We start from the raw sequence: 27,231 nt of genomic DNA on the forward strand, positions 1-27,231 counted from the left end.
CTCATTATCATTCTTCCACTTTTCTACTGGTTTCTGTCCAGTAAATTGTGGCAGAAATCCAATCCCTTTGGTCACATTAGGCCTTGATTAACCGAATTTGTCTCCCAGATTACCTGTTGCTTAAACTCACCCATTGCTTAGCTCTTTCTATCCTGGATTTCGGATTATAAAATACTTTTGAACAACAGCTAACTCTTAGCTTGAGGCTGTGGTTACCAGTCTTTTTTCAGTTTAGCTCTACTTGAGAAAGTCAGCAAAGTTTTGTATCTTACTTGGCATGTTTGTTGCTCAGTTTCTAGGCTATGCCAGGTATCCGGCCTGCTTACAATGTTGTTCTTGCCTTAACAAAGCCAGAGCAGTTTCTTAGCAGATTATTTGCTTGGGCTTTGTGCCTCACCTGTGATGTGCTTCATTGTGTTCCTGGGAGACATAAAAATACAACCACGGATTACCCACATGAATACAGAGCATCCCAGCATAATGACACTCTTCTACAGATTCTGTCACCACCTTTTGGATTTTTGAAACTCAAATGACAATAAAAAAGGAAAAAAAAGGCAGCCTGATGTATACATAGCAAGTTCCTAGAAGTAATCAGAACTTCTAAAACGTATTAAAGCAGACTCCCTCAATTGTCACATTGGGATTGTATGAAGAGTTATTTTATATATATATATATATATATATATACACACACATATATATACATATATATATATGTGAGTGTTTGCTGCCACTTACTCAAGTAAGACTACCAAGGTGCAGTACTTAACTGATAATTGTGAATTAATTATTTGATCTCAATTAGCTGCAAAATTAAATTAATGTTTTAACTGTGACCATATAAGTTTTTTACATAGCTCTCTAAGTATTTTCAATTTTGTTTTGTAAGGAGAAATTAGGAGCGTGCAGTGATAAGTGGAGGGGCACTAAGTCTGTTGAGTAACTGTTTCTTTAATGACTTCAAGCAAGAGAAAAATGGCTTTGTTCACCTGTAATGAGAGAATCATAACACTTACCTGGATTCATACACAGTATTATAAGAATTTCCTGCTGAAATTTGTATTTTTTATCCATATATTGGACTGCACAAAATTTTGTGCATTTAGAAGAAATGACCAGTTTACAGACTGTTAGAACAATTTCCACCTTGTTAACTATTAATTAATCTTTTTATTTGTTTTAAAAACAGTAGGCTAAAATTCAGCAAGAAACAGTAGAAGTATCACAACTATAACATACAAAATCTCTTAATTAAAAAAAAAAATCTTTGTACTAGTTGAAATCTACACAGTTTGGAGAAAAGCATCTACTCTGAAAACAAGTCATATGCATTCATGGAAGTAGTCTCTTTAAATTACAGGATATAAGCATACAAAATAAATGTGCAAGCACACAGTATTTCAAGCTCTAAGAATAAACAGAACATGTTTTCTGTCAGAACTGTAATCATTCAAATCTCCAAACTTTCTGCTTTGAATCTAATATTGAAATCTCAGATGAATATATATGGAGTAACAAGGACATCTTGAGGCAAGTTAGAAAAATGCAAAACTTCTATTCCACATTGATTTGGGAGGATTTACTGAAAATCTGATCCTTGGAATTAGCACACAGTGTAAACAATAAGCTCTTGAAGTTGTTTGGCAAAGTCCCATAAATTCCACTTATTAAAAGTGCTTGGTCAGCACTCCTGAAGTGATCGAACATATGCTTACCAATTAGAGTACTTGCTAATAGTTTTGAAGACAGGCCCGTTTTAGCAATACACTAGTCTTGCTGTGTTGATTTGTTTTCCTCCTTGTTACAGAAGAAAAAAATAAAATAAACACTTCCCACTGCTCAACATAAGAACATAGTATTATAGTATTACACTGTACATATTTTTTAAATGAAAAGCATAAAAACAGTGAAAAGTTTTGGAAGAATTAAATGCAAATCTACACAAAAAAATGAACTTTCACAGTTCTTTGTCACTCTCTACAAGTTTCAAGTATTCCGTTAAATTTGTAACTTTGAAAATCTGATATAAAAATAGATGTCTTCCAAAAAGGTATGAAGAGGGGAAAAAAAATCATATACTTCTTATTTTGGTTAAGATTTTTTTCACATGAAAATGCACTGTTTATTTTTTAGCAAAAAAATCTAAGTTAAAACTGGAGTTGTGGGGCCATTTGTTGAGCTTTCTGTTCCCTTAGTAGTATCTGCAGCCTTAGAATCCTCACAAACTTCAGAAGCCCCATTTTCCTCTGGTATTGATGGGGTAAGATCAATAGTGATCAAATCAGTTTCCTGATCTTTTTTTTCTACTTCATTGCAAAATTCAACTTTATCTTCCTGCTGGCTGTTCTTCTTTATTTGTCCATTCTGTGCAGGGTAGATACTGGCAATGGTGTCATACAGAAATTGGTAATGTTCCTTAAATATAAAGAGAAGAGGTTAGTATGAATGGAACACACAGAGCCCACAAATAAGCCCATTCATTCTTTCTTTTCTTGAATTTTAGAAACATAGTGCACAATTGAACATGGAGGACCACATATGGAGCAGCTTCCGCAGTTTTTGGCATACAGGATAGTGGTTCTATGGTTTATTCTGATTTCATGTGTATATAATGTCTCTGTAGCTGCTTCTATCAGATGCTCCAAGTTGAGTCACTCAGTACCCTCTTGGTTCACAAGGCAAAGTCCCCCAGATATGTTTTTCAGAGTACCTAAATTGTAAACAACATTTATCACAAGGACTCTGGGAGAGTTATCTTATATCTTATCTTAAACCAAACCTGGTTTGTTTTTTTAGTAAATAAAAAGTGTATGCCACAGAGACACAAATTCTCTGGAGTGACTTAAAAAAAGTTGATGGCTCATAACCTGTGAAATTAAGTTTGCCTCCTAACCCAGGGTGCTGTGCACACGTCTCTAAACCAACTGTAGAAACACCAATTTATGCAATTTGTAATTGTACAATGTGCAACCTTCCACTAGGTGTTATAGCATTACAGCTCTGGATATCTCACAGACTTCTTTATTCTTATCAGTAATGCCAATTCCCAAGTAGTGATTAGTGGCTGTGAATGTCTTGATTATAATGAGTATTCACTATGCAGAAACGATGCATAACATCATAAGGATATTTGTGACTGTGATAAGCAATCTTGTGATTTGTCCTGGTAAGTCACAGGATTTACTTACAAAGGTGGAGACCACTCCCAGCCTGGTGCGACGGAGAGCTTTTACTACTTGGAAAACATCTATTACTTCTTCTGTTTCTGCACTTTCCAAGAGTGTCATTAAAGCACAAAATACACCAGTCTGCTGCGATCCATCACTAGAAGAAAACACACCTTTTTAAAATGTATAATCAGCAAGACTTCTCATTAAACATTAGCTTAATTCAAAGTCTATATAATGAATTACATTTTCAAAACATTTCTTACTGGACAGAAATTGTTACAATTAAGAATATCTGTAGGACACACACAAGACAGTTTATCTAGATTCCATTTGGAACTCATTTGAACACTTAACAGATAAGAGAGAAATTAGAAGTTTCAGTCTTAAAATCTTAGCAATCATTATCAGGATTATCTTCTCTTTAAAACGGTATGCAAGGCAATTCCTGGAAATGATCCTAAAAAAGTGGGCTTATACACTGGGTTGCACTAAAAGCTCTTCTGGGTCCTCATTAGTAATACAAGAACTCTCTGAGCTAGCATTTCTTCTCAAAATACATGTACCAGGCAAAAGCACCCAGCTCTAACCGCCTACTCCACATCCATATGGGCTGAAGAGAATTGCACTCACCTTTCAGCACTATAGTCAAAAAGGTCAGTTCTGAGCATTTTGAGGAATTTTATACAGAGAGCTGAGTGTCTCCCACAAGCCCTGCCATGGCTTGTGGGAAAAGGTGGGTATCACAAAATTGTGATTATTAAGTATATCCAGAACTTAGAGCCAGGTTACAGAGCGTGCTGCATTTTAGACCCACCGGCAGTGGACGACGAGTGGGACACTGCGGTTGTTCCTGTTGTCCTCAGAGGCTGGTCTGGTTGGGATTTTTTGTTTAAGGTTTAGAATCATGCTGACTAAATCTTTAGGATCTTCTGGAACATCCAAGCCACTCCACCTGTGATACTGATACTGATACACCTTCTGTGTTTCTTTCCTCTGCAAAACAGCAGTGGAGTCATAGTTAAAGTTCAGGCTAAAATTAAAGATACATGTAGAACACCCATTGCAACTATTTTACAAAAGAAAGCTTTTATTCCTGGGGAACTATATTGTGATATGAGTTCTGCCTTCGTGCAAATATGAGCTAGGCAGAGGTCTAAGCACTGCTTAAAGTACAAAAGAGAGCTGACCTCCTGAGACTACACTACTACCATCTCAGCAATTCACTAAGTGGTAAATTTTAGCCAGTTTGTAACATTTATCATGATTAACTGCTGGTCTTGAAGAGGAAAATACTTCAGTTTTTTAGCACAGGAGATACCTGTGTTTGGAACTGTCCCTCCCCTCTTTCTTTGTGCTAAGTTTATAATTAGAAGAACTAGTGTAAAACTTCCTTTCATAATTTGCAAAGAAACTTTTACCTTCAGATGTGTAACATCAAATGCTCGTATCGTATAGCTAGGACAACAGTTGACATCCGTCATTTGAACTTCTATGCCATCATATGTTTGTTTGCCTTCTCCCCAGTACTGTGCACAGTGTTCCTAAAATAGATAAAAGTACAAGTCAGTGCTTACCATTCAAACTTCCTTTTAGTTTATCTTCCACATGCACTTACAGAACATGTTCACTTCAAAGTAGTAGAAGTTTCTCTGTATTTTTAAATATAGCATCAAACAACACTTTCCCTCAAAAATTAATTAGAAGGCAAATTAAGGAGGTAAACAATAGAAAAAAATTATATTGGAAATACAAATTCCTCATCTCATGAAACACACTTAAGTGGAGGAACAGAGTAAGAGAATGAAATTCAGTATTTTCCTTCTATATAGAGGACCCTTAATACATCAGTGTGAAAATGATGCCCTCACCTGATCTCCTTCTTTTAGCTCTGTCAGCATAACAATGACTTTGACTTTTCTTTGGAATACCATCTGCCAGAAGTCAGAGATAGTTTCCTGTAGTGGTCCCTGTGTTGCAATCATGGCTTTTGGACCCCAGTAACCCTATAAAAGAGATTTTAAGTATTTTTTTTTCCTTAAATTCATTTGAAATGTGATTGTCATGCAGCAGAACTCATTGTTATATAAAGAATAGTAAACTAATTATCCATTTGTTCATAGGGAAAATATGCCTATCACAATAGGCAATGAATGATCTTACAGGAATTGTAACAGCCAAATGACATTAAACTCCCAGTATCACTTCCAAAGTATTACTTCCAGACTGACAACAAGATATACTCATGCTATGGTGAGACCTGCCATTATCTACAAAGCATATTTTTTCAGAGCTAAAACAAATATTTAATTCTACACAGTTGTTTAATTTCACCAATGAGAAGTTTAGACTATACACTAGACTTAGTGCATCAGTCAGTTGACACTGAGCTATCCAAAAGCAAAAATACATTTACTTTTAGTAGTTACTGTAACTGTGTCACATTTTAAAGAATCTAGATAAATCTAATTTACCTAATAATTCCATAACATCTATTATCTAATTAGAAACTGATAACTGCTCTCTTTGGAGGTAAATATGACACCAAAAAATTGATGGCCCAAATTTTTACTAGTACAGTTCTGTATATCTGAATAACTGTACTCACATTTCACTCCCAGAGAAAATATTAATACGGATTGTCTTGTAGTAGTGAAATGTAGAAGATTTTGACTATTAAAATTCTAAATGGATTTGCCAGTCAACCATCAGGTCTTCCTCCTCTGTTCAGGTAAACTTATTCTATTTGTGAAGCCAATAAGAGAATGAGTTCAAGCTAGTATATAGTTATCATAGGCAAGCTTTATCTGAAAGCTTGTGAGATGCTTAGAGTGGACCCTCTATCTACATACAGTTATGAAGGAAGCATTGATGTATTTGCTTGATTCTTCACAGTCACTTTCTTCATCTGAAGAATCATCTGAATCATGTTCACCCTCCTTAGTTTGTTCCTCTTCGTTCCTGATTGGCACTCGGTTGAAGTCATCTGCGTGAGATAATGTCACAGTTATGCCACTGCTGCTCATATACAGCATTAGAGGGGGGCTGTCTCCACACCACCATTCTGCTTCCTCCAGGGAATCCCAGCTACTGTTTTTATTGCTGGATGAAGACGGCCACACACATGGTGGCCTGGCTTCCCTTGTGGCTTGGTTGCTTTGCTCTGGGAGAAGAGCAAAGACAAGTTTTTCCAATGACCCTGAACTGTAGCAAATTTCTGAACTTGGTGTTGTGCTACCAAGTATGTTTGTGGCTTCCTAAGCAGTAGAAGGGAGTCAGGGAACTGGTGGCTGATTTTGCAAAACCCTTGCAACACATACTAAGACCCGTTCCCAGGCAGTTGTGTCTTTACTGGGGAAAGGCCAAAGGCATCAGAAAAAAAAAGGATTTGACAGAAGAGGGCTAAGGGTTCCTCCACCTTGGGTAATGTCAAAAGCCAACCTTGAGGTACTCTAGATTTGAGAAAGGCTCCTCCAGATTCCCACCCATCAGACTACTTCCTTCTCTCTCCTAATGCAATTTTTAAGTGAGCCACAGACGTTTTGGGATGCGTTGCATACAAGTACTGAGCAAAGTTTTACCCTATACATAAGACAGTGACCCGCTCTTTGAAACCTAGCGCCTGTGATCCTTCACTAGCTTGTCAGAGACATCAAGTTCTAGTTCTTCATTTTCACCAAAGGAAAGGGCAGTTGGTTTCTGATGTTTTAATGGAGTCTGTAAGCAGAAAAAGTCCAGTCCTTCAATAACAGACTGCAGAATAAAGCCCACTTTATTTGAAATAAACTTAAACACTCCTGAGAATTCACAGTTTAAAAAAAAAAATCTTTTTTAAAACACTAAGAGAAGTTTCTAATTTTACAACATTGAGAAAATTAATTAATCGAATACATCTCAGTAAGGTAATTTACTGTCCTTGTTTGTTCAAAATTTAATAGGTTTCCATAATAGATAAAATAACAAAAGGTTCATAGAAAATACTTACATGGAATTGTATTGGCATTCCTATTTTTGCTTTTATTTTCTTCTCGATTCCCAGTGTTCTGTGTCCGCCAGCCTTTGTAGGAAGGCAGTCTCTAAAGAAAGAAATGTGGCATTATGCTTGGAATAAAAATGGTTTCTAGGATCACTGTCTCCTCTGGACACCCATATCTTGTCTTCATCTCCCAGTGCATCACTTCTTACTATAATTCTATAAATTTTGGTCACACTAGATTGGTCTTTTGGTCACACTACTTTGGTCTCACTACATTGTACTACATGTACAATGGCATGGAAAATATGCACGTAGACACAAGTAATCATTTTATGCCCTTAAACTTTATTTAAAATTTTAACATCAAAAGCAAGAATCAAATTTAATTCATTTACAGGATGGTTTTCTTTCATGAAGGTAAAGAAATTGTTTCTGTACCAGAGAAGGAAAATAGCCCAGAAGTGATCTATTTTATTTATATGGTACCTCTTTTTCATGGCTATTGTGCAAGGCACTTTTTAATGTTAATGGGAGTGACAGGTTAATGCACTAGAAGGCAATGCTTATTTACCTGAAATTCTGCCTCCAGCAGAGAAGGATCACTTGGAGGATCTTTTCTTTTCAGATTGTTAAGATAGGAATGCAGTTCTGAGAGACTGATCTCTGTTTCTCCATATTGATTGTATTCCACTAGCGCTTGATGGATAAGGATGTACTGTGACTGGTATTTCCCATTTGAAGGATTTAAAAATGAAGTTATTGATGAGTAAAAAAAATCATAGCACTTTTTAAAACAATTATAAAAAACAACTACTTATATGATGTTATTGGTGGTAATAACAGTAAACATTAACATTATATAGGCATTAAACTATTGAAAATCATAGGGGCTTCCAAATTAAATATTTTGGAGCACAGTGTGTTGGATGAAAAGTGTTCTGTAAATAAACATCATATCTTTCAAAAAACATGCAACTCAGATTTGAAAACTTTGATCTGAAAAACATCTAAATAAGTTTAAAACATACATTCCATCAATCCATGACTTTTATTGTACTCTCAACTCAACTGAAAATCCCAGGAGACAGAAAGATTTTTGAATATGAACATTAAGTTTGATTATATAAGTTAACCTTTGTTCGCTTTTATTTATGAAGTGTATGCCAAAAGCTGGATTATCAAATCCAAAATGTTACTGTCTTTTTTCTCTAATGTCTAAACTTAAAAAGCAAAAGTTTCTAAAACTTAAAAATTGTACTGGAAGTTTTTCTCTCTCTCAATATTTTTAGAGCTATATTTTCTATGAAAAACTTCACCTGAATTGTAGGAGTACCCAAGACTGAGCAGAGCACTTCTGAGAAAAACTGATGAAGAACTTAGTGAAAGAGAGTTCCAAGTGAAAGGAATGTTAGCAAGATACCTCTACTTGAACCATGAGGCACCGCTGCCGACGCAGCTTCACAACATAGCCATAAACATCCACTCTGCCTTCTGCATCCAGCCCCTCCAGCATTGCATCAATTCCAATATAGGTTCCAGTGCGTCCAACACCAGCACTGCAAAGCACAAAGGGATTTGGTTATCGAAGGGGAATGGCATCTTCCAGTCCCTCCCTGAGAGGGGGGAAGTCAGTGAGAGAGAGAAAGTGAAAACCCATGAGAAGTGGATAGAAAGGAAATCAAAACAGTTCTTGTAGTGAATTAATTGGCAACACTAAAAATTATAAGTTTGGATTTTTAGCATCTTATAATGAAAATAAGGCCAATATTGTCAAACATGGTGCTTATAGCCAGAATAGCGTGTCATTTACCTGGCTGCTTTTCAGAAGTTTATGTATCCTCAGGTTTAGTTGACTTGAATCAGTCTTCAGGGACTTCAGAAAACAGACCTTTCAATGCCTCTCTAGCTATTTCACTCTTAAGTAATCAAATCACAAAATTTGGGATCAGTATCAAAACTACTAAACTTTCCTAGCTCCCTTTTGTGAATAGTTTCACTTCATTTAACATAATATATATATATCTATATTTAAAATTTACCTGCAATGAACCACTATTGGGCCACTAAAAAAGTTGCTTAGAGCATTAACTCTGCGTCGGAGTTTAAGAAGGAGATGAGGATCCTCGGGAACTCCGTGGTCTGGCCAACTTGTGAACTGAATGTGAGTGACTTCTCTACCAGCTGTCCTTTCTCTTCCCTAGACAAAAAGAAGTATGTTTTTTTGTTTGTTTGTTTGATTGTTTTGTTTTTTTAACATATCTATATATGCAAAGCTAAAATCAAGTGCAGATATACAAAGCAAAAGAAAAATAAGGACAACAGTCATCAAATGTTGAAGCAGAAATTTCAAATAGTGTGCTGTCATGTGGTGCTCAATGGTCTCTCAGGTTACAACATTTTTCATATTCCGTTTAAATTAGAAAAGTAGCAGTCAAGAGAGCTGTGAATCAGGAATTCAGAATAACTTATACAGTGAACAAACAGGAGGTTCAAAACATTGTTACAAATACTTTATTCTCAGGCTAGCTTATGATCCAGAGTATAATATGTCTCCCCACTCTATTCATGAATAATTTGGCTAGTTTATAGCTCTCCTTGCTTCAAGGGATACTGGCTAGTAATTCTCTCATGTCTCCTAGAAGTACCTTGCTGAGGGTACCACAGATTAAAAATAAAATAAATAAAATTAAACTAACTCAGAATAGAAAAAGGTACAGGAGAACCTATGATTTTCAATGATACTGACTCTCTTTTTTAAGTCACCTGATTAAGGCTTAAACCACGTCTAGGGTTGGGTCTTATTTTCATATGTTGCTGCTAGATTCAAAGAGAAGACACACATTTTGATAATCATCATTATAAAACAAAATGACAAAGACTTCCTATGGCTTTTTTAATGGCCAAGATTCAGTATGGCTACATGGGTATCTCCCCAGTAATTAATCCCCAAATTCTTGCTCAGACTTGAAGTATCCAGGTGTGACACAGTTGTTCATACGGTTATTCACCACTCTTTCAGGAATCATACATCACTATTGCACCAGAACTGTAGAAGTCTCCAATTTCTTAGCAGGGATGACTCTTAAATTCCACAACCATTTTCAGTTTTATCTGTATTAATACGATGTCAGCCAGAGAGCAGACATCTCTAAAATATTAGTCCTCAGCCTGCAGCAATCTTTCCCTTCTGCTATTAGATTTTTTTAGTCACAGAGCAGTGTCTTTAACAGTTAATTCTTAACATCATCATATTCTCACTGTCTTCACACAGAGTTGCAATTTTGGCATTATTGAAATGCAATGAGACAGCAGAGTAGGAATTCCCAGCTGTAATCATGGATCAAGATGGGTGGAGTCTGTTGCTTGAGTATTTTGCTGAAGATCTGTGATTTATATTCCACTTCCCCATACTGGAATATATTTGCAAAGGGTATTAGAGGAGCATTTAGCCTTAGATGGCAAATTTTCTTCTCAATTACAAATAGAGCAACTAATATGATTTCAGATGTATAAAAAAGATTGGTTAACCAGCCTTAGTGACTTTTCACATAGCCAAATGGTAATCTTAAAATGCTTATGTTTATAAATGCACTTGAGATTACCAGAATTTGTACACTGTACAACTGCACAACTATTATGAAGTAGATAATAGTGGTCTGCGAGTCACATTACTTTTACTCATAAAAGACAATGCTGAGATACATATAAACCAGATAAATTTCTGGATTAGAAACAAGCTAAATATCTAATGAAAACACACAACATTAAGTTTTCCATACTTAGTATATTGTGTCCTCTTAAAAAGTAGATTCCAGAGTACTAGGGAAAATACATTTTTAAGTTGGGAAATGCATGTCTAACTCATATTTTCTGTAACGAATAACACCTACATGTGGCAAGTCTTTATTTAAACCAAATATTGCTTGGGAAAAACCAGCAGGCATCTTCCAATGACAGCTGACTCTTCTCACGCTTTAAAAGAATTTTTTAACAAAACCTACAGACTCCAAATACACATTCCAACTCCAGTCAGTCTTACACTCCTGAGTCAACTTACCTTTGTGATATGTAGTTTCTGAATTATATAGTCTGGACACATTTTACTTTCGTTGATCTTCACAATAATGTCCCCATATGTTGCAGAGCCGTTCTCCATTGATGGCCAGTACTGGGCACATTTGTTCTACAAAGACATGAAGTTAACTGGTGAGCAAACATGACAGCAAAGTGGCAGACAGTAGAGAGCTAGAAGGAAGTCTGATTTTAAATAGACAGCAACTTAGTATAGTTTTCCAGTTTCTCATAGGTCTTGTCCTCTCCTGAAAAGGTGGTCACTACTTAGGACATCACTGCCAAATAATTCCAAATATCCATGGAATTTAACTTGTAACATAAAGCGACAATACTATACAATAGGTGCACAGCAACCCGTTCTGTTCCACAAAAAGAATCCACAAAAGAATGGATGGATGGATGGATGGATGGATGGATGGATGGATGGATGGATGGGTATTTCTCACCCTGTTTCCTTCCTCACAGCGAGTAACCATGACAATAATTGTTGCCTTCTGCTCCCAGATCATTCTCCAGAAATCATCCGTGGTTTCATCCTTGGGGCCTGGCAGGAGATATATTAAGGGATTTTTTCAGAAAGAGTACAGCTACACTAAAGCTGCCTTGTTGATATGTTTAGCCACGCAGTCTGAAAAACTAACCAGAGATCATGCTAATAACAGCCACAGGTTTGCTTTCTTTATGACTGCAGCCATTAGGCTAAAACATTTTAAAAGTTATATATATATATATCTTTAGTACATATCTGTGAAATATGAAAATCCCTTGCATAAAACTACGCAGAATCAGACTGTGAAGTACAATTTGTTCATCTTCACAAAATTCCCTAAGTCAAATCTCATTGGCAACTTTTTTCACATTTAATTTCAAAATGTTAGATTTTCAATTTTTCTTTAAATTCACTAATACTTTGTGACTACTTCCTAAGTGGTTGAATGAAAAAAACAGATTCTTTTAAGTTCAGAAATTACCTTGTGCAGCAATATATTTTCTTGGTTCTTTGAAGCCCTGTAAAAATGTACAACATTATTCAACTTTTAAAAAGAAAATACGAACATTTTAAAAAGATTTGCAAATTTAGGAATCAACTAAATATGCAACACTCCAATAATATCAAATACATTACAAAGACTGAAAAAACTCAAATGAAAATCCTCAGAGTGTCTCATACACGAAATGTGCAGATTACAGGGTTTCTTCAATAGAGCCTATGAGGTTTTATAAGTAGAAATCACTCACATCAATATGACTTGCATTGATATAGTCTGATCCTGGATCTCCTGGTATCTCAGAGAGCTCAACACGGTTATGGTCATCTGTTTAAAGTATTTAAACAAAATAATTATATTGTCTCGAGGCACTGAGACAACAAATATTTATAGAACATGCAAAAACTGTAACAAATACTCACATGGAAGGATATCAATGTAACGGTTTTTGTTCTGATTATGGCTTTTTTTGGCCTCCCTTATTGAAAATTTAGTGAAAATTCTAGGAATACTCTGTAAAATACAGTGTTTATTTAATTAGTAATCATGTAATTAAAAGAGCTACTTACAATCAAATATATATGAAAGAAATTTGCTACTAAGAATCTGGAAGATAACTTTCATACAGTACTATTTCATATACTTCTTCTATTTAAAATAAATGAAAAGTATTCTCCCTTAATTATATATCTCCACAATTATATATTATTTATATCCCCATGCCTATTTGAAAGAGTGACTAGTGAAATAGTGAAAGAGACTATAGAAAGTTAACCTCAAAAAGTACTTTTGAACCACTCCAGAAAGAAAAATAAATTAAAAAAAAAAAAAAAGTATTTTCATTGGATCATAAGAACTTGGTAGCAAAATTAGCTGAAGCCGTATTTGACCTCAGATAAGAATTCACTCAATTTTCTAGATTCTTTGTTATTTATTTATAACTAGTGCATATCTAGTGCATATACTTTAGACATGCTCCTGAACAGAATTTTTCCAACCACCTGGCTACAAATCTGTGGTATATTTTGAGCCAACGACAAACCTGAAATTCATCCAAGAAAAGTCTTCCTTCATCAGCAATCTTCCTCTTATATGTCTCCAACAATTTCTCAGAAGGTATTGGCTCTATGTTCAGAAGCTGTCTTTCATCATCTTTAACTGTGTAAATATGTTGAACATTTATTTTTACTGTTTTTTAAAATGTAAACTACATGTCAGTAATGTAATGTGCTTCTCAAATTGTCAGTTAAATTAACAAAAGGATGAACCCGGTTATTTCAACTGAGTATATTTATTTTTCAAAAACTGTTGTTCCCCAGACAATCTACAAGCAAACAGGTCCTGGGAATAACAGACCTTGTTCAGCTGTGGAACTGTGGATGCATCAGGAGGAGGCCACATGCAGGGACTTTGCATGAACAGCACTTTTGCACAAAGTGGCAATTGTCATACTTGGGTCACAGCAACAGACAGCCCAAACACCCACAATAATTACGGGGGTGTACTTTAGTTCTAATCATTTCCTGGCAATGTTTAAATGGATTACTATACAAACAACCTGCTTAACATTTCTTTTGAAATATAACAATAAATGTTGCCTACTTTTCCTAATTTTCTCCAACTTATTCTGACTTGTAATAATCTGTACTATCTTTAATAATAATGACTGAACAAGGCTTAACATCTCTAACTGGACATCTGTTGAATTTTCAGTTCCATTTAAAAGATTGTTTAAACAATTATGCGTATCTGAGCAAATGGATTTGGATATCAACACAATATTACTTCCAATTTAATGTAATTAATTTTTGTGGGCTTGAATGTAATAAAAGATGTTTTCTTGAAGCTTTCTGGTGTTGACTTAATCAGTTTGTCTTCATAAGCTTTGAAATCCTGTACAAAAAGCTACACATTATGCTTAGTTTCAGTCTTTGGAATTCGAAAGCCTTCAAAATTTTACAGTGATAAAGTACTGCTTTGTGTTAAAATTTTTGGTTTTAAGAAGGTATAGGGAAACAGGAAATTTGGGGTAACATTTTTTTTTTTTTAATGAAATAATATCAGGTTTTCAAACTGATAAACTTTCAGTTCATTTAAGTATAAATACTTCCGGAATATATTTGAAGTTCAATATTTCAATATGTAGAGAAATACTGAATGTGTGTTTTGTTTGTTTGTTTTTCTCTAAAGTAGGTTTTATCATGTCAATATCTGTAATCTACATATAAAACCTAGAATGTAAACGATCCAAAAGTGGCAGTAAGACGTGACTAATCTTATTTCCACCTGCTAAATATATAGATACTCACCTCCTACGAGGCTGATGTCTTCAGAAGAATTGCTGTAAAAAACCAAAAGCATCTGTAAAAGCTTTGACTAGTAAGACATATCTGATAATGAGTTAAATACAGTTTCATTTATGAACAAGACTGTTCAGTAAACAGACAGCATTACAAGCTCTTTGTGAAATAAAAATGACACAGCTAGGACTTACAGACCCTGTACAGAGGAGCTTGGGATCCCTGCCCTACAATGAGCACTATCACAGGGGAGAAACAAGGGAGCTGCATCAAAGAATCTTACTGCTTGCGTAATTTTCATAGAATCGTATCATAGAATGGCTTGGGTCAGAAGGGACCTTGAAGACTGCCTAGTTCCAAACCCTCTGCCATGGGCAGGGATGCCGCCCACTAGTTCTGGTTGCCTCATCCAACCTGGCTTTGAACACTTGCCTGTGGATGGGGCATCCACAACTTCTCTGGGAAGCCTGTTTCAGTGCCTCACCACCCTCTGAGTGAGAATTTCCTCCTAACATCTAATCTAAATCTTTTAGTTTAAAACCATTGCCCCTTGTCCTATCATCATCTGCCCAAGCAAAATTTGCTCTCCATCTTTTTTTATAAGTCCCCTTTAAGTATTGAAAAGCTGCAAAGAGGTCTCCCCAGAGCTTTCTCTTCAGGCTGAACAGCCCCAGCTCTCTCAGCCTTTCTTCACAGGAGAGGTGCTCCAGCCCTCTGATCATCTTTGTGGCCCTCCTCTGGACCTGCTCTAACAGCCTCACATCCTTCTTGTGCTGGGGGCCCCAGACCTGGAAGCAGCACTGCAAATGGGACCTCACAAGGGCAGAGTGGAGGGAGACAATCACCTTTCTACACCTGCTGGCCACTTTGTTTTGTGTGTATTGTTTTTAATACTTTTGACTTACTTTATGAAGGAAAGGTTTTGCAGATACTTGTGAATATTTTTTCACAGAAGTAGTAACAAAGCATATTGTTCTGGCAGAATAAATCTTCTGTGGCCTGAAAAAAGGTACACTAGAGAGATTTTAAATCTCGTTCATCATATTTGCATTGCCAGACAAACCACCAAGAGCGATTTTGAGTGGGTTTTTTTTTTTTGAAAGGATGAAAAGATGAAAGGATGTCTTTTCCACGTATTAGTGAAATACGAAACTTCTAACACTTTTGCACTACCTGTTGTGAAATATCATTGAAAAAATAAAAAATAAAAAATAACATTTTTATAAGGAATGGAGAGAAATATGAAGCTTACCTAAGCTTTTTTTGGTGAAGGTCATAGATTTTATACAGAACCAATAGCAAAGCAATTGATGTCACAACGATCAAGAACACCAAGAATATGATCAGGGCCCTAGAGTTGTCTAGGGACAGGAAAAGAAAAAAAAAATATTATTTTTCAAATAAATAATTAAGAGCATAAAAACTTTACTTTTTTTTCTCTTTGCTTTTAAAAAATCTCTGTACACAACCATCCTTGATTTTTTGTTTGGTTTTTTTTTTTTTTTGATAAAAAGAACTAAGCAATTATCTTTAAATATTGAATTTAGGTTTGTTATTTAAAAGTTAAAAAATGTCAGGCTCACTGACAAGGAGAGAACTTTTTCATTAAGAAAACTTTCACTTAAGTTCTTCATGTCCACCTGTCGAGATGCTACTTCTCACTCACTGGCCTGGCATTGACATGGTCTGTGTGAGCTGTACATGTGAGCAGGGGAGCTGCCAGCTGCTCCTGGTTTTCAAGGCTGTCGCACTGTGTGACAGAGGGAATGCGGTGTCTCATCCCCAGCCCCAGGAGCTCAGCCAAGAAGTGCAGCCTGCCCAGCTGCAGGACTGAATTATCCTGTAATCAGTTACTCATTATATGAAATAATATGTGAAGTTTTGTGTATTTGGTCAGAAAAAGATCTGTTCCTAAATTAATTTCTTAATTTACCTCTTTTTAATCTTTTTTTTTTTTTTTCTGTCAGCTCTTGCCAGTGCTACAAGGACATTTCAGTAACATATTCTTTAAACAAAAATGTCTTTTATCAAATTTCTTTAACTCAGCTGTCATTTTGAATTGAGTTCAAAACAGGCCTTCTCATTTGGGAGCATCAATGACAGGTTCCCTGTGACCCTTACTGTTGATTAGACACCAATGGCAGATGTGAAAGTAAAGTTCCCAAAAAGATGCAATGGAAAAAGCCTTCCAGGTGTATAAGTTACTTGAGATAAGTAATAAATAAAAATCTTATTTATTTCTTTCTCTTGTCTACAATACTTCCCATGTCTACAATACTTGGACTTTCTCATAATTTTTGGCATTGGACACACAAACTCCATGGGAGTGGGGAATCCCTGACAACTCACACATGTTCAGCTCCTGAAACACAGTATCTGAACAGAGGAAAATAATTCTAAAGTGAATAATATAAGTAAGAAGAATGAATTTCTAATCACATTAGAACATTTCCTGAAGAAGCCAGAGCTATGTAGTTGTTCTGAGTCATGTTTGATGACTTGTCAACATCATTCATTACATTAATGCTGAAGGAGGATATTATTTTTTTTTGAATGCAGATTAATTATTAACTATAAAAATAAGCAGATTGGATTTGTATTTAGAAACGATTGTAATAGAATTCACAATCTACACTATTACGCTATACTATGCTAAAGACAAAAAGTAAAAATGCCATATTTATTTACTTACATCTGGTTTTTATACTCCGAATTACTGGGTCTCCTATATGTTCACCATTAGACACACTGATCTGCATGCAGCAGGTGAGAATAATAACAATGTTAAGATATAGCAAGTAAAAATGCCTGCATAATTTGTTTTCAGAACCAAAGAACTATGGGTCTTTGAAATGCATCCATCTATTTTCAAAGAATAAACCTCACTGCCAGCATGATCTGTTGTCAATCTTCATACAGCCCTTTACAGTGCATCTCATATTTCCACTTACGTTACAGCAAGATCTAGATCCAGAAATATGTGTGTGACTGAATAAAAATGTTAGTGCAAGAGGAGAGACAGTTTACAAAATCAAAATCAGATGCATCTCAACAACAACAAAATCCAACCTATCACAAAGCAAATTTCTCAACTCTGAAAAGTAACCAAATGATATGAAATAGAACATCATTTTATTTGCCTCAACAGTAAATATCTAAATAGTTAACTGAATTGGATATTTCTAACCCACGTTCCTGTACCGGAAATAATTCATTAAAGGTTAGATAATAAATACCAAAGAAAACTTTTAAATAAGCTGCGTTCTTGCAACATTACCTTTTGGGTACTTTAACTGATATTAAAATACTGGCTTTATTTAGATGTGTTCCTATTTTGTATGCTATTTTACATTTAGCCATTCTTTTTCATTTTCTTAATAGAAAGTCTGATTAGATCTAATAGGCAGCTGGACATTTGTGCATCAAAGATTTTACACTTGCTTGTGAAGAAAAATGAATCTTAGGATTAAACGTAAAGATTTAGTACTGAACAGGGGAGAGTACTAGCAGGATTAAATAATTGTGATTTTAAAGTAGTCTCCTGAAGCAAATGAGTAGGAAGGGGAGGAGAAGGACTTGCAGTGCCATCAATCGCTGCAGGCTGAGCTCTCTCTGAGCCTATCCCATCCCTGGAAAGAAATCTGGAAGGGCTGTGCCTTCCACCTCTGCTCTAAAAGGCTGATGTGTTCTGGGGGCTGGTGGTTGCTCAGTTCTGCAGCTGGGAAGAAAAACATTTTCTGAGCAGTGGGTAAGTGGCAGCACCCAGAGAAGTAGCAGGGGCAGCAGGGAAATCAAGCAAAAAGCTTCTCCAACTGCAAAAGCCAGAAACCCATCGCAGCAGAGTCAAAACCTCACTAAACCAAAGAGTGTTGTGGGTACCCTTCTGTTTATTCCCTGAACGATTCAGCATGTAGACAGAAGGAAATTGCGACATCTGCCAGCTTTCACAGGAGATCTGTTTTTCTTGAGCCTCTCCTAACTTGACCCAGAATCTTTTTATTACTATCTAAGGCCATAAGGCTTTCCCTGGTTTCTCCAGTAAGAATTGGGCAAAATATGTTCAAAGCACAAACCAGTGTTCTGAGACAACTGGAAGCCAACTTTTTGTCAGACAAGCTGCTCGCTGCAAGTTGTGGAGAAGGGCCTACAGGGGTGTGTGGTTTGTGCTACAGGGGACATAAGTATTTTTGCTCCTATTGGAGATCATCTTCGTTTGCCAAATACATAGCTTTCTGATCATAATCTGTAGGAGAAATATTGACAAAGGCTCAGAACCAAGTCTAGACTACAAAAGCTCTCTGACAGTGCGATCCTCAGGAAGACATGAAGGGGGGAAAAAAAGTTTTTAAAAAAGGAGAAGAATGAGTGAAACTGGTTCCTAAGAGTAATAAAACTCTGTCGTTCCTACTGGTTACTTTCTAACCTAATGTTTCCTGAGAGAAGCTGTCAGGACAAAAGGAAATATTACAATTGTCCACATTAAGAGATGGACACAAGGCCACTGGCTTCACAAACAAAAGCCAAAAGGATGAAATGCCTAAAAGATGACAACATAGCAGGAAGCCTCCAGGAAAGTGAAGCCTGTAAACAGGGAACTCAGAGGATGATATATTTTAGATGGATACATAGGCAGGTTTGTGAAAGGCTGATGTAAGAACACGTCACAAAAAGAATCCAAACCGCTTTATGATAACTAGTCCCTAAAGCATTAGGGACAGCTGAAGAACAGTGTACAATGAAAAATTTTGAACAATTAATTTCAGAGCAATTATCTCAAGACTTAAGTTCCATATTTATTCTCTTTGATAGAAATGACAACCAGATATTCATTAAATGTGTTTTAAACACTGTAATATCAGATACATTTAAGACACCCAAATTTCTCTCTGTCCCATGCTATTCAGCTTATACTTTTCATGCTGGCAGAACTTATAATGGAATAGCACATAAGGAATTGATTGATATGGCTAGAAACATATGCAGAGACATTTTATTTCATAAGTAACAGCTACTTCTTACATCTCCGGCCTACAGACTCACCATATTTGCCTTTTTCTCAAAGATCAAGTATAATACACCTAAACAATGAAAATATAGTTTTTTTAGATGTTTAGCTTCATCAGCTTACTTACACTAAAGCTATAATTTGTCAAGTATGAGAGATCTCGTATCTGAAAAGCACATGTATTTTCATTTCTTTGTCCAGCATTCCAGGATAATAGAAACCGTGTTTCTTTCCCGTACACTTGTTGATTTTTGCAGGTAATGTTGACGACATTATCGTCTTCCAGATGTAGATGGACGTCAGTCACTGGATCTGGTACTATTTATAAAAGAAGTGTTACTCCTTCCATTCCCATAACTTGAAACCAAATATTTTAATAACCACATGTGTTCATGTCTATTTGTTATCTTCTTCCTTAAAAATTTCAGTCGCAATTTAACAAGATAAATAAAATCAATGCTGGGTTAATCAGAGCCTTATCCAAGCTGGAAAAGCTGTAAAGGGGAGATGAAACAGCTGGGAGGACCAGAACTCTACCAAAAGTCAAGCTGCCAGAGATAATAAGATAGTAGCTTCACCTCTTGCTACTGACATCACTTTCTCATTTCAGGAACATGAGACAACAAACAAAACATGAGAACAAACAAAATTTTCAGTGTAAGTCAGTGTCTAAGTTTCAAAGCTGCTGTAACTTGATTTTCCTATCAGAACTTACTGCTGTATTTTGCAAAAGTATTCTTTTGCTTCAAGTGTCACCTTCTCCTAAAACTGGCCTAAAAAACAACAGAAACTTTTTACTTTTTAATGATTATATATCTGTTAAGGCTAATTTGTTTCTTAGCTCTGATTTTGTATGTTGCAGCAAAAGGGTTTGAGAATGGGGACACGGGATCTTTCCTTGAAAGTTTTTTAACCCTTTCAGAAAGTCAGAAAGTAAATAACCTTCAGCATAATGTAGCTTCATTAGCCACATCTCAGTAGAAGGCCACCATAGAAATTTTCTTCAAAATTACTTCAACTTGCAAGGCACTATATTTAAAAAAAAAAAAAAAAAAAAAGTGCAGTTGTTTTTTTCTTCATATGAAGAGTTAAGCTGTGTGTGGCTTTATAAGCATTTTTCATCTAGGAGCTAGCAGGACATATGACTTGGCTGGGTGGGTGGCAGTTGCTCATTTTTATGCACAGGGCAAGTCTGTGAGTTTCCTACTCAGCATGCTACTGAAAAAGCTGTGGCGAGGAGAAAGTGAGCATTTCTTGAGGGAATGTGTTTGTTGAGGACAGAAAAATATTTTACAAAATGTCATTTTTTCTAGTCCCAAGGAGTTGAGCTCTAATGATATATTCTCCTCTTCAAGAAATAAAACTCTTGCAGTATCAGATTGATCGTGTTATCTGTTGCTGTATCACCTGGAGAATGTTTAATACCATTAATTCATGAAGGCAAACAAAGTCTTACTTCCTCAAAAAATATGAGAACTGTGTATTTTTTTGGTTTTTTTTTGATTTTCTAGACCCTTAAACTTGTGTCACAGAACATAATCTCCACCCGAGGTATTAAAATATGAGTATAGCCCCAGAAAGTGGGGTCTCCAAAATGCAAATATGCTCATACTAGATAATCACAAAGAAAGAAAGAAAAAAAAAGGATCATCATGCTGATATTAGGACTGTTTAAAAATTAAGTACATTTTTCAGTTTTGGTTACAGTTAAGTCTCAGATCAAATATATTACATTATCAATCCATTCATTTACCAGTTGTTTATTTGTTTCCCTATGGGGTTTCAGGTGATAATTTTGATCTCCATATTGTTCCAAGTAAAATCTAAAACTTGACCCAGAGTAATAGGGAAATTCCACTGTTTTCATGGATAATATTTAAAACTGGATGCAAAAGCTCTGTATATTCCAAAGAGAGATAGGATTCAAAATTCAAAAGAATTGACTGCCAGAACTATTTCCCAAAGACCTAGTGAAACAACTTTAATAACAATAGCAGTCAGATTTAGCGTTCTTATATATCCAACTCTACATACTTTCCAGAAGTGCTAAAAGCAATGAAAGATTTTTATTTTTTCCTAATATTAGGAAAACAACAATAACAAAACACAAAAACAAACAAAAAACATACACACACACATAAAAAGCTTACCATCACTAGCACAAAAATAACATTTTATTTTTCACTAAAAAGTAATTTTTGATTATTCAGTGCAATAAAGAAAATACTAATTTATTATCCTAGCAGGTATAAACCATCATAGTTTCCCTGTAGCTGTACCTCTATATTAGATGAGCCTAGAGGTGGTGGAACTAGAGGTAAAAAAAGTGCTGGAAGAAGTTAGACAAACATGATTTTTTTTAATTTTTTTTTTTTTTGCTCAAAGAAGGAATGAGAACAGTAAGAGCCCCTACATCTGAAGATGAAAAGGAACAACAAAAAATAACACTAAAATAACTGCAACACCACCACCACCACCCCTCGCAAACTAACAAACTAATTAAACAGCAACAATAAACTAGGAAGTAGTATTGTCTGCATCAGAAAATCAGGAAATATCTTTAAAATCTGTATTTTTTCAGCTCTTCTTGTAGTTATATTGATAGAACATGTATGTGAAACAAGGAATCCTGGCCAAGGGGATAGTCTTCCCATGGAGGACAGACCTTTCTGACAGCACAATGCTAGGTATGCTTTTTGTCTATAACCTAATGAGGAGTCTTAGAATTTGACTGCACATATGTACATCCAAACTAACTGAAACACAGTACAGACATTAGTATTCGTGTATCCTTGGCCATGCAGGTCTGCTTAGAGCAACCAGGCAGCTACAGAATAGAAGGTATGTTCTGCACATCTTTGTAGCTTTCATTCCACAAAGATGTTTCTCTTTCTCTTTTTGCTTAATTCTAATGTTTTTTTTACATGAAGACATAAAGCTTTCTAAAGTCTTCTAAAAAATTCCAAATGAACTCAGATTTTTTTTTTGAAAAATCTAGTATAGATAAAAACAGTAAATGAATAAATTAAAAATAGATTAAAATTAAATGATTAGAAGTTAATGATATAAACGTTAGTAAAAAAAATCTAATGTTAATCAGTTTATTGAGTAGTAGTAATAACATATATAAAAACGTAAAGTACAATAAGAAAGTACATATTTCTCGTGTTAGGGTCAACATTGTCCATAACAGTTAGCAAACAAAACTTACCTCCTGGTTCTGTTGTAGAATTGGTTTCGCTATATTTTCCCACAACGTCCCCATATGTGCTACATATATATGCAGCTACAGACACATTAAATTTGGCATAAGGTTTGGTATAAGGTTTTAATTTATCACAAGTAAACTCAGTCTTGTTACCTATCCCTTCAAAAAAAAAAAAAAAAGAGAGAGAGATAGATATATATGTTAGGAGCACAGAAACTCTTTCACCTCATCAGAGCTACCTAAAACCACTGTTGTGTACTTCCATTTTAATTACTTTGTCCTAAGGAGGCTTGGTTGGTTTGTCTTGCTCATTAATGCTAAATGAAGGAATGAAGGCTCAGGAAGAATATATATATTCCCCAAATAAACAAGTGGGAAGTTGAGGTTTTTTGTTTGTTTTGTTTTACATCCTCAGTATGTCATTAAAACAAGCATAATTAAAAACTAACATAAGGCACATAGACAAACAGAGGCTGATACTTTCAAGTATCACGAAACTCTGTAAAAAAAAAGTGAAAACTGTTCAGCTTGGGAAGAGGTTACTAGATAAATGTCTGAAGTCACTCTGCACACTGGACAAGCTTGTTCTGGTAATGATGCAGGAGATGCCATCTGCTTTCAGTGGTGGCAAGCAGGACAGAAAGGTATTGTTCGAGGAGCAGCATGAGCAAAGCTACTACCAACACTGCAACTGGGACTTTGGTGGCCTGGGGAATTGAGGAGCAATGGCTTTTCGATGTCTCCATGAAGCACAGCTGCTTCAGATGAGACCTCCTCACACTCAAGCATACTGCGTAGGTCTCCTACATTGGCCAAGACAAACCGACCACAGAAACAGCACATATGAAAGGAGAGAATGCTTACTAAAAGACAAGTACCTGGCTTTACCTCTGTAAGCATGAATATGCCACCCTCTGTACTTAGGACCCCCTGACTTTTACATACATTAATGTTACACAGAAGGCAGCTCCCTTTCTGCTCTTCCCACCATTTCAGTAAGTGTACACAGATCCATAATAGTCCTTCTTAGAAATTAGCCCTTCTTAGAAGGGCGACCAAGCTGGTGAGGGGTCTGGAGAACAAGTCTTACGAGGAGCGGCTGAGGGAGCTGGGGTTGTTCAGCCTGGAGAAGAGGAGGCTCAGGGGCGACCTCATCGCTCTCTACAGTTACCTGAAAGGAGGCTGTAGAGAGGTGGGGGTTGGTCTATTCTCCCACGTGCCTAGTGACAGGACGAGGGGGAATGGGCTAAAGTTGCGACAGGGGAGTTTTAGGTTGGACGTTAGGAAGTACTTCTTTACCGAAAGGGTTATTAAGCATTGGAACAGGCTGCCCAGGGAGGTGGTGGAGTCACCATCCCTGGAGGTCTTTAAAAGACGTTTAGATGTAGAGCTTAGGGATATGGTTTAGTGGAGTACTTAGTGTTAGGTCGGAGGTTGGACTCGATGATCTTGAGGTCTCTTCCAACCTAGAGAAATCTGTGAATCTGTGAATCTGTGAAATTCAGTTCCTGTTGTCATTCTTGGAGGAATAAATAGGTTCAGTGTTGCTTTACTAGAACCCACCAAGCTTATTATGTTAAGCTGAAACAGGGAAAGAAAATCCTAAGGAAAGATAACTGCTAAAAGTTTTTGTATTAATTGTCCTTAAACTTTCTAAAAAAAAAAAAAAAATCACCTAGAAAAATTATTCCACTTCCCCACAAACTTCTGATTTGTGAAAAATTAAAACTTTTAGATGAAAATATATCTTCTCTGAGAATAAATGAGCAAGCTATAGGTGCATTTTCTGAGGCAGACAACACCTTTCTAAAAACTGATCAGGCAACTGATGATCTTGTCACATTTTAATACCAGATACTTGAGAAATGAAGGATGACAGTGATGTCCTGAAACGATAAACTGAATAACCACATAGTTGAATTGGAGCAACCTCAAAGTAAAGAAACTTTTAAAAAAGGTTTGTAGAACAACAACAACAATAATAATAATAATTTCATGTTTTTACTGGACATTTTTAAGAAATTCCAATATGTTTGGACACTGCATCATGCTTGGTGCCCGCTAAATATTAAAACGTGAGGAATTATTTTGTACCAACAGAGGATATACTTACTGTTAACAGCGTCACTGCAGTTTACCATATAGCCACATATATGATCCTTTGAAGTCTGGCTAGGTTGTTTCCACTTAACTGTTACACTTTTGATAGAAATTTCTACTGTAAGATTTTCTGGTGCTTCTGGAGCTGTTTTTTTGTTTGTTTGTTTTGTTTTGTTGTTTAAAAAAAAATGGATGGGAGGGAAAAGTTAGAATGAAAATGCAAAATATTCCTTTTTATATCTACTTTAATTAAACTCAATTTCACTGGATATTAAAGCAAGATAGCAATAACGTAAGATTTTGCATAGTCTATTTCATTCAGAGAAATTATACACAATTATAGAGTACATATAACAGCACCAAATTAGAGTAATTTCATAAATTTAATCGATTCAGGATATAGGTGAATACAGCAATATCACATCTTACTAAAATTCTTAAACAATTCCAATTATTATACATTGTTTTGATTTCCTTATAATTTTAACCAACTTTAAATTTCTATCCTGAAATTTTCTTTGCAGGTTACTTGATTTAAGGTGATTTTCTGTTTAATTTATAAAATAATGCTAAGCCATTTCCAAGGACAATGCTGTATAATACTTTATCATTTTATCTGAGGACATTCTTTGCAATTATTCTATCATATTTCTTCACAAGCAAGAATTTGATACTTGTTTTTCTCTAGGGCTGCACTTTTTTTTTTCTTTTGTCTTCATCTTCATTGAAAATTGCTTATATTTTGCCACTTTCTCATCCTTAAAAATAAAAAGTCACGGTCTCTTAGGGAAGGAGAGGAAGGCTTGAGACTGCAGGTCTGAGTCTGGGGTTGGAGGGAGAAAGGACAACTGACTGTGGTCAAAGAACTACCATAAGCACAGGAGATGGGGTGATAAGAGCTGGAGGAGAACCTGAGACTGGCTGAGCATGCTGCTCAAAATTTATCTTCATCCTCCAGGAAGCACAGACAGTGGGATTTGTAATGGGTGTTTCTAGAAATACGTGGAATGCAAAGCAAAATTAAGTATTATACTTGCCATCATATTTCGTTTGTATACTGAAGGATTTGAGGACAAACTCATTTCCAAAATACTCTACTGTGTGATTGCATTTGTAAGGACGGTCGGGTGTTAAATTGTTCATTAATATGCAAGATCCATTTGATTTCTGAGATGTTTCTGGAAAGGTAGACACAAAAATGGCTTATCCATATTTTTCACAACTCTAAAAGTATATCATATATCTAAAAGTATATCAAATCATATCTAAAAATATATTATACCATCTTAACTAGGATTTGCTCTACCATATTTATTCAACATAATTTTTAGTACACTACCAGAATATCCCAAACAGAAAAGCGTACGACCTAGTGAACCCAAGTGACTGGATTCTAGGTTCTTTTATATCAATTCAATTTGCATAGATCTTTACTTTCCATCACTAACACTCCTATTTTTATATCCCTTTTATATTGTGGACCCCAAAGCTGCACACAGTACTGAAGGTGAGGCCATACCAATGCTAGGTAGAGTGGGACAATCACTTCTTTCAAGTGATTAGCTGTATTTTGCTTAACACAGCCCACGATACGGTTGGCCTTTTTGGTGACCAGGCCCTGTTGTTGACCTGTTTTGAGCTTACCATCAACCAAAACCCCCAGATCCCTCTCTAGAGGGTTGCACTGCAGCAACTTGTCCCCCAGACTATATATACATCTAGGATTACACCATCCCATGTGCAAAATCCAGCATTTGCTCTTATTAAATTTCATACAGTTGGTGATTGTCCAGTGCTCTGCTCTATCAAGATCTCTCTGCAAGACCTCTCTACCCTCAAGGGAGGTGACAGCTCCTCCAGTTTAGTATCATCTGCAAACTTGCTTACTGTGCACTCAACTCCTGTGTCCAGGTCATCAATAAAAACATTGAAGAGAACATTCATCATGCATTTTTCTAGACCGTGAGGATATGGAGCATGCATATCTTCTTTACCACACCATTTGCTTTAAGCCAATGTTTTCTCAGTCTCCAAGGCTGGCAAGCTCCAAGAACAGAGTGTCTGTACTCAGCTATCCACGAGCCTGCAGAGCCAGCTGCGCACTTAGTCTGCAAGGGAGCGGCTCACAGGAGACACTCATATTTCCAAGCTCTCAGCTCCCCTTCAGGCCATCAGGCAGGAGCTCAGCGCCTCCAAAAGTCTGCAATTTGTGAAGCTGGTAAACTCAAGGAATGAGCTGTCTGGGCTTGAACTCTCCCCCAGATCTTCTGCAGTGTGTGGAATGGTAGTCCCTAACCTGCCCACCCCAGAAATCCTGAACATCTCTTCCCTCACTCTGGCACAATTAATTTAAATCTGCCAGTCTCATCCAAAGACAACATCTATATTGCTTAATAAATAAATAAATTA

At 36.0% G+C, this 27,231-nt stretch overlaps 1 protein-coding gene across 10 annotated transcripts in view; it reads right to left on the reverse strand.

The window, feature by feature from the left end:
* Positions 1–736: 736 nt before the first annotated feature.
* Positions 737–27,231, reverse strand: part of PTPRC (protein tyrosine phosphatase receptor type C) — a 65,458-nt gene continuing 38,963 nt past the window's right edge. For 2 of the 10 annotated variants that reach the window (XM_013190666.3, XM_067001634.1), the window contains exons 11-33: positions 25,860–26,000; positions 24,836–24,967; positions 22,726–22,881; positions 19,642–19,832; positions 17,202–17,262; positions 15,762–15,870; positions 14,519–14,550; positions 13,252–13,367; positions 12,632–12,722; positions 12,460–12,536; positions 12,192–12,228; positions 11,667–11,764; positions 11,204–11,329; positions 9,186–9,343; positions 8,567–8,702; positions 7,718–7,867; positions 7,156–7,246; positions 6,023–6,156; positions 5,042–5,176; positions 4,592–4,714; positions 3,988–4,166; positions 3,192–3,327; positions 737–2,418 (exon numbers count right to left, since the gene is read on the reverse strand). In XM_013190666.3, coding sequence (XP_013046120.1) covers positions 2,146–2,418; positions 3,192–3,327; positions 3,988–4,166; positions 4,592–4,714; positions 5,042–5,176; positions 6,023–6,156; positions 7,156–7,246; positions 7,718–7,867; positions 8,567–8,702; positions 9,186–9,343; positions 11,204–11,329; positions 11,667–11,764; positions 12,192–12,228; positions 12,460–12,536; positions 12,632–12,722; positions 13,252–13,367; positions 14,519–14,550; positions 15,762–15,870; positions 17,202–17,262; positions 19,642–19,832; positions 22,726–22,881; positions 24,836–24,967; positions 25,860–26,000 — 2,882 coding nt within the window. In that variant the 3' untranslated portion in view covers positions 737–2,145. The remainder of the gene's footprint in view (positions 2,419–3,191; positions 3,328–3,987; positions 4,167–4,591; positions 4,715–5,041; positions 5,177–6,022; positions 6,157–7,155; positions 7,247–7,717; positions 7,868–8,566; positions 8,703–9,185; positions 9,344–11,203; positions 11,330–11,666; positions 11,765–12,191; positions 12,229–12,459; positions 12,537–12,631; positions 12,723–13,251; positions 13,368–14,518; positions 14,551–15,761; positions 15,871–17,201; positions 17,263–19,641; positions 19,833–22,725; positions 22,882–24,835; positions 24,968–25,859; positions 26,001–27,231) is intronic. The other 8 variants (XM_013190667.3, XM_013190668.3, XM_013190669.3 and 5 more) reach the window with 5 other exon arrangements.

Source organism: Anser cygnoides, chromosome 8 (genome assembly GCF_040182565.1).
Source record: "Anser cygnoides isolate HZ-2024a breed goose chromosome 8, Taihu_goose_T2T_genome, whole genome shotgun sequence".
NCBI classification, from domain to species: domain Eukaryota; kingdom Metazoa; phylum Chordata; class Aves; order Anseriformes; family Anatidae; genus Anser; species Anser cygnoides.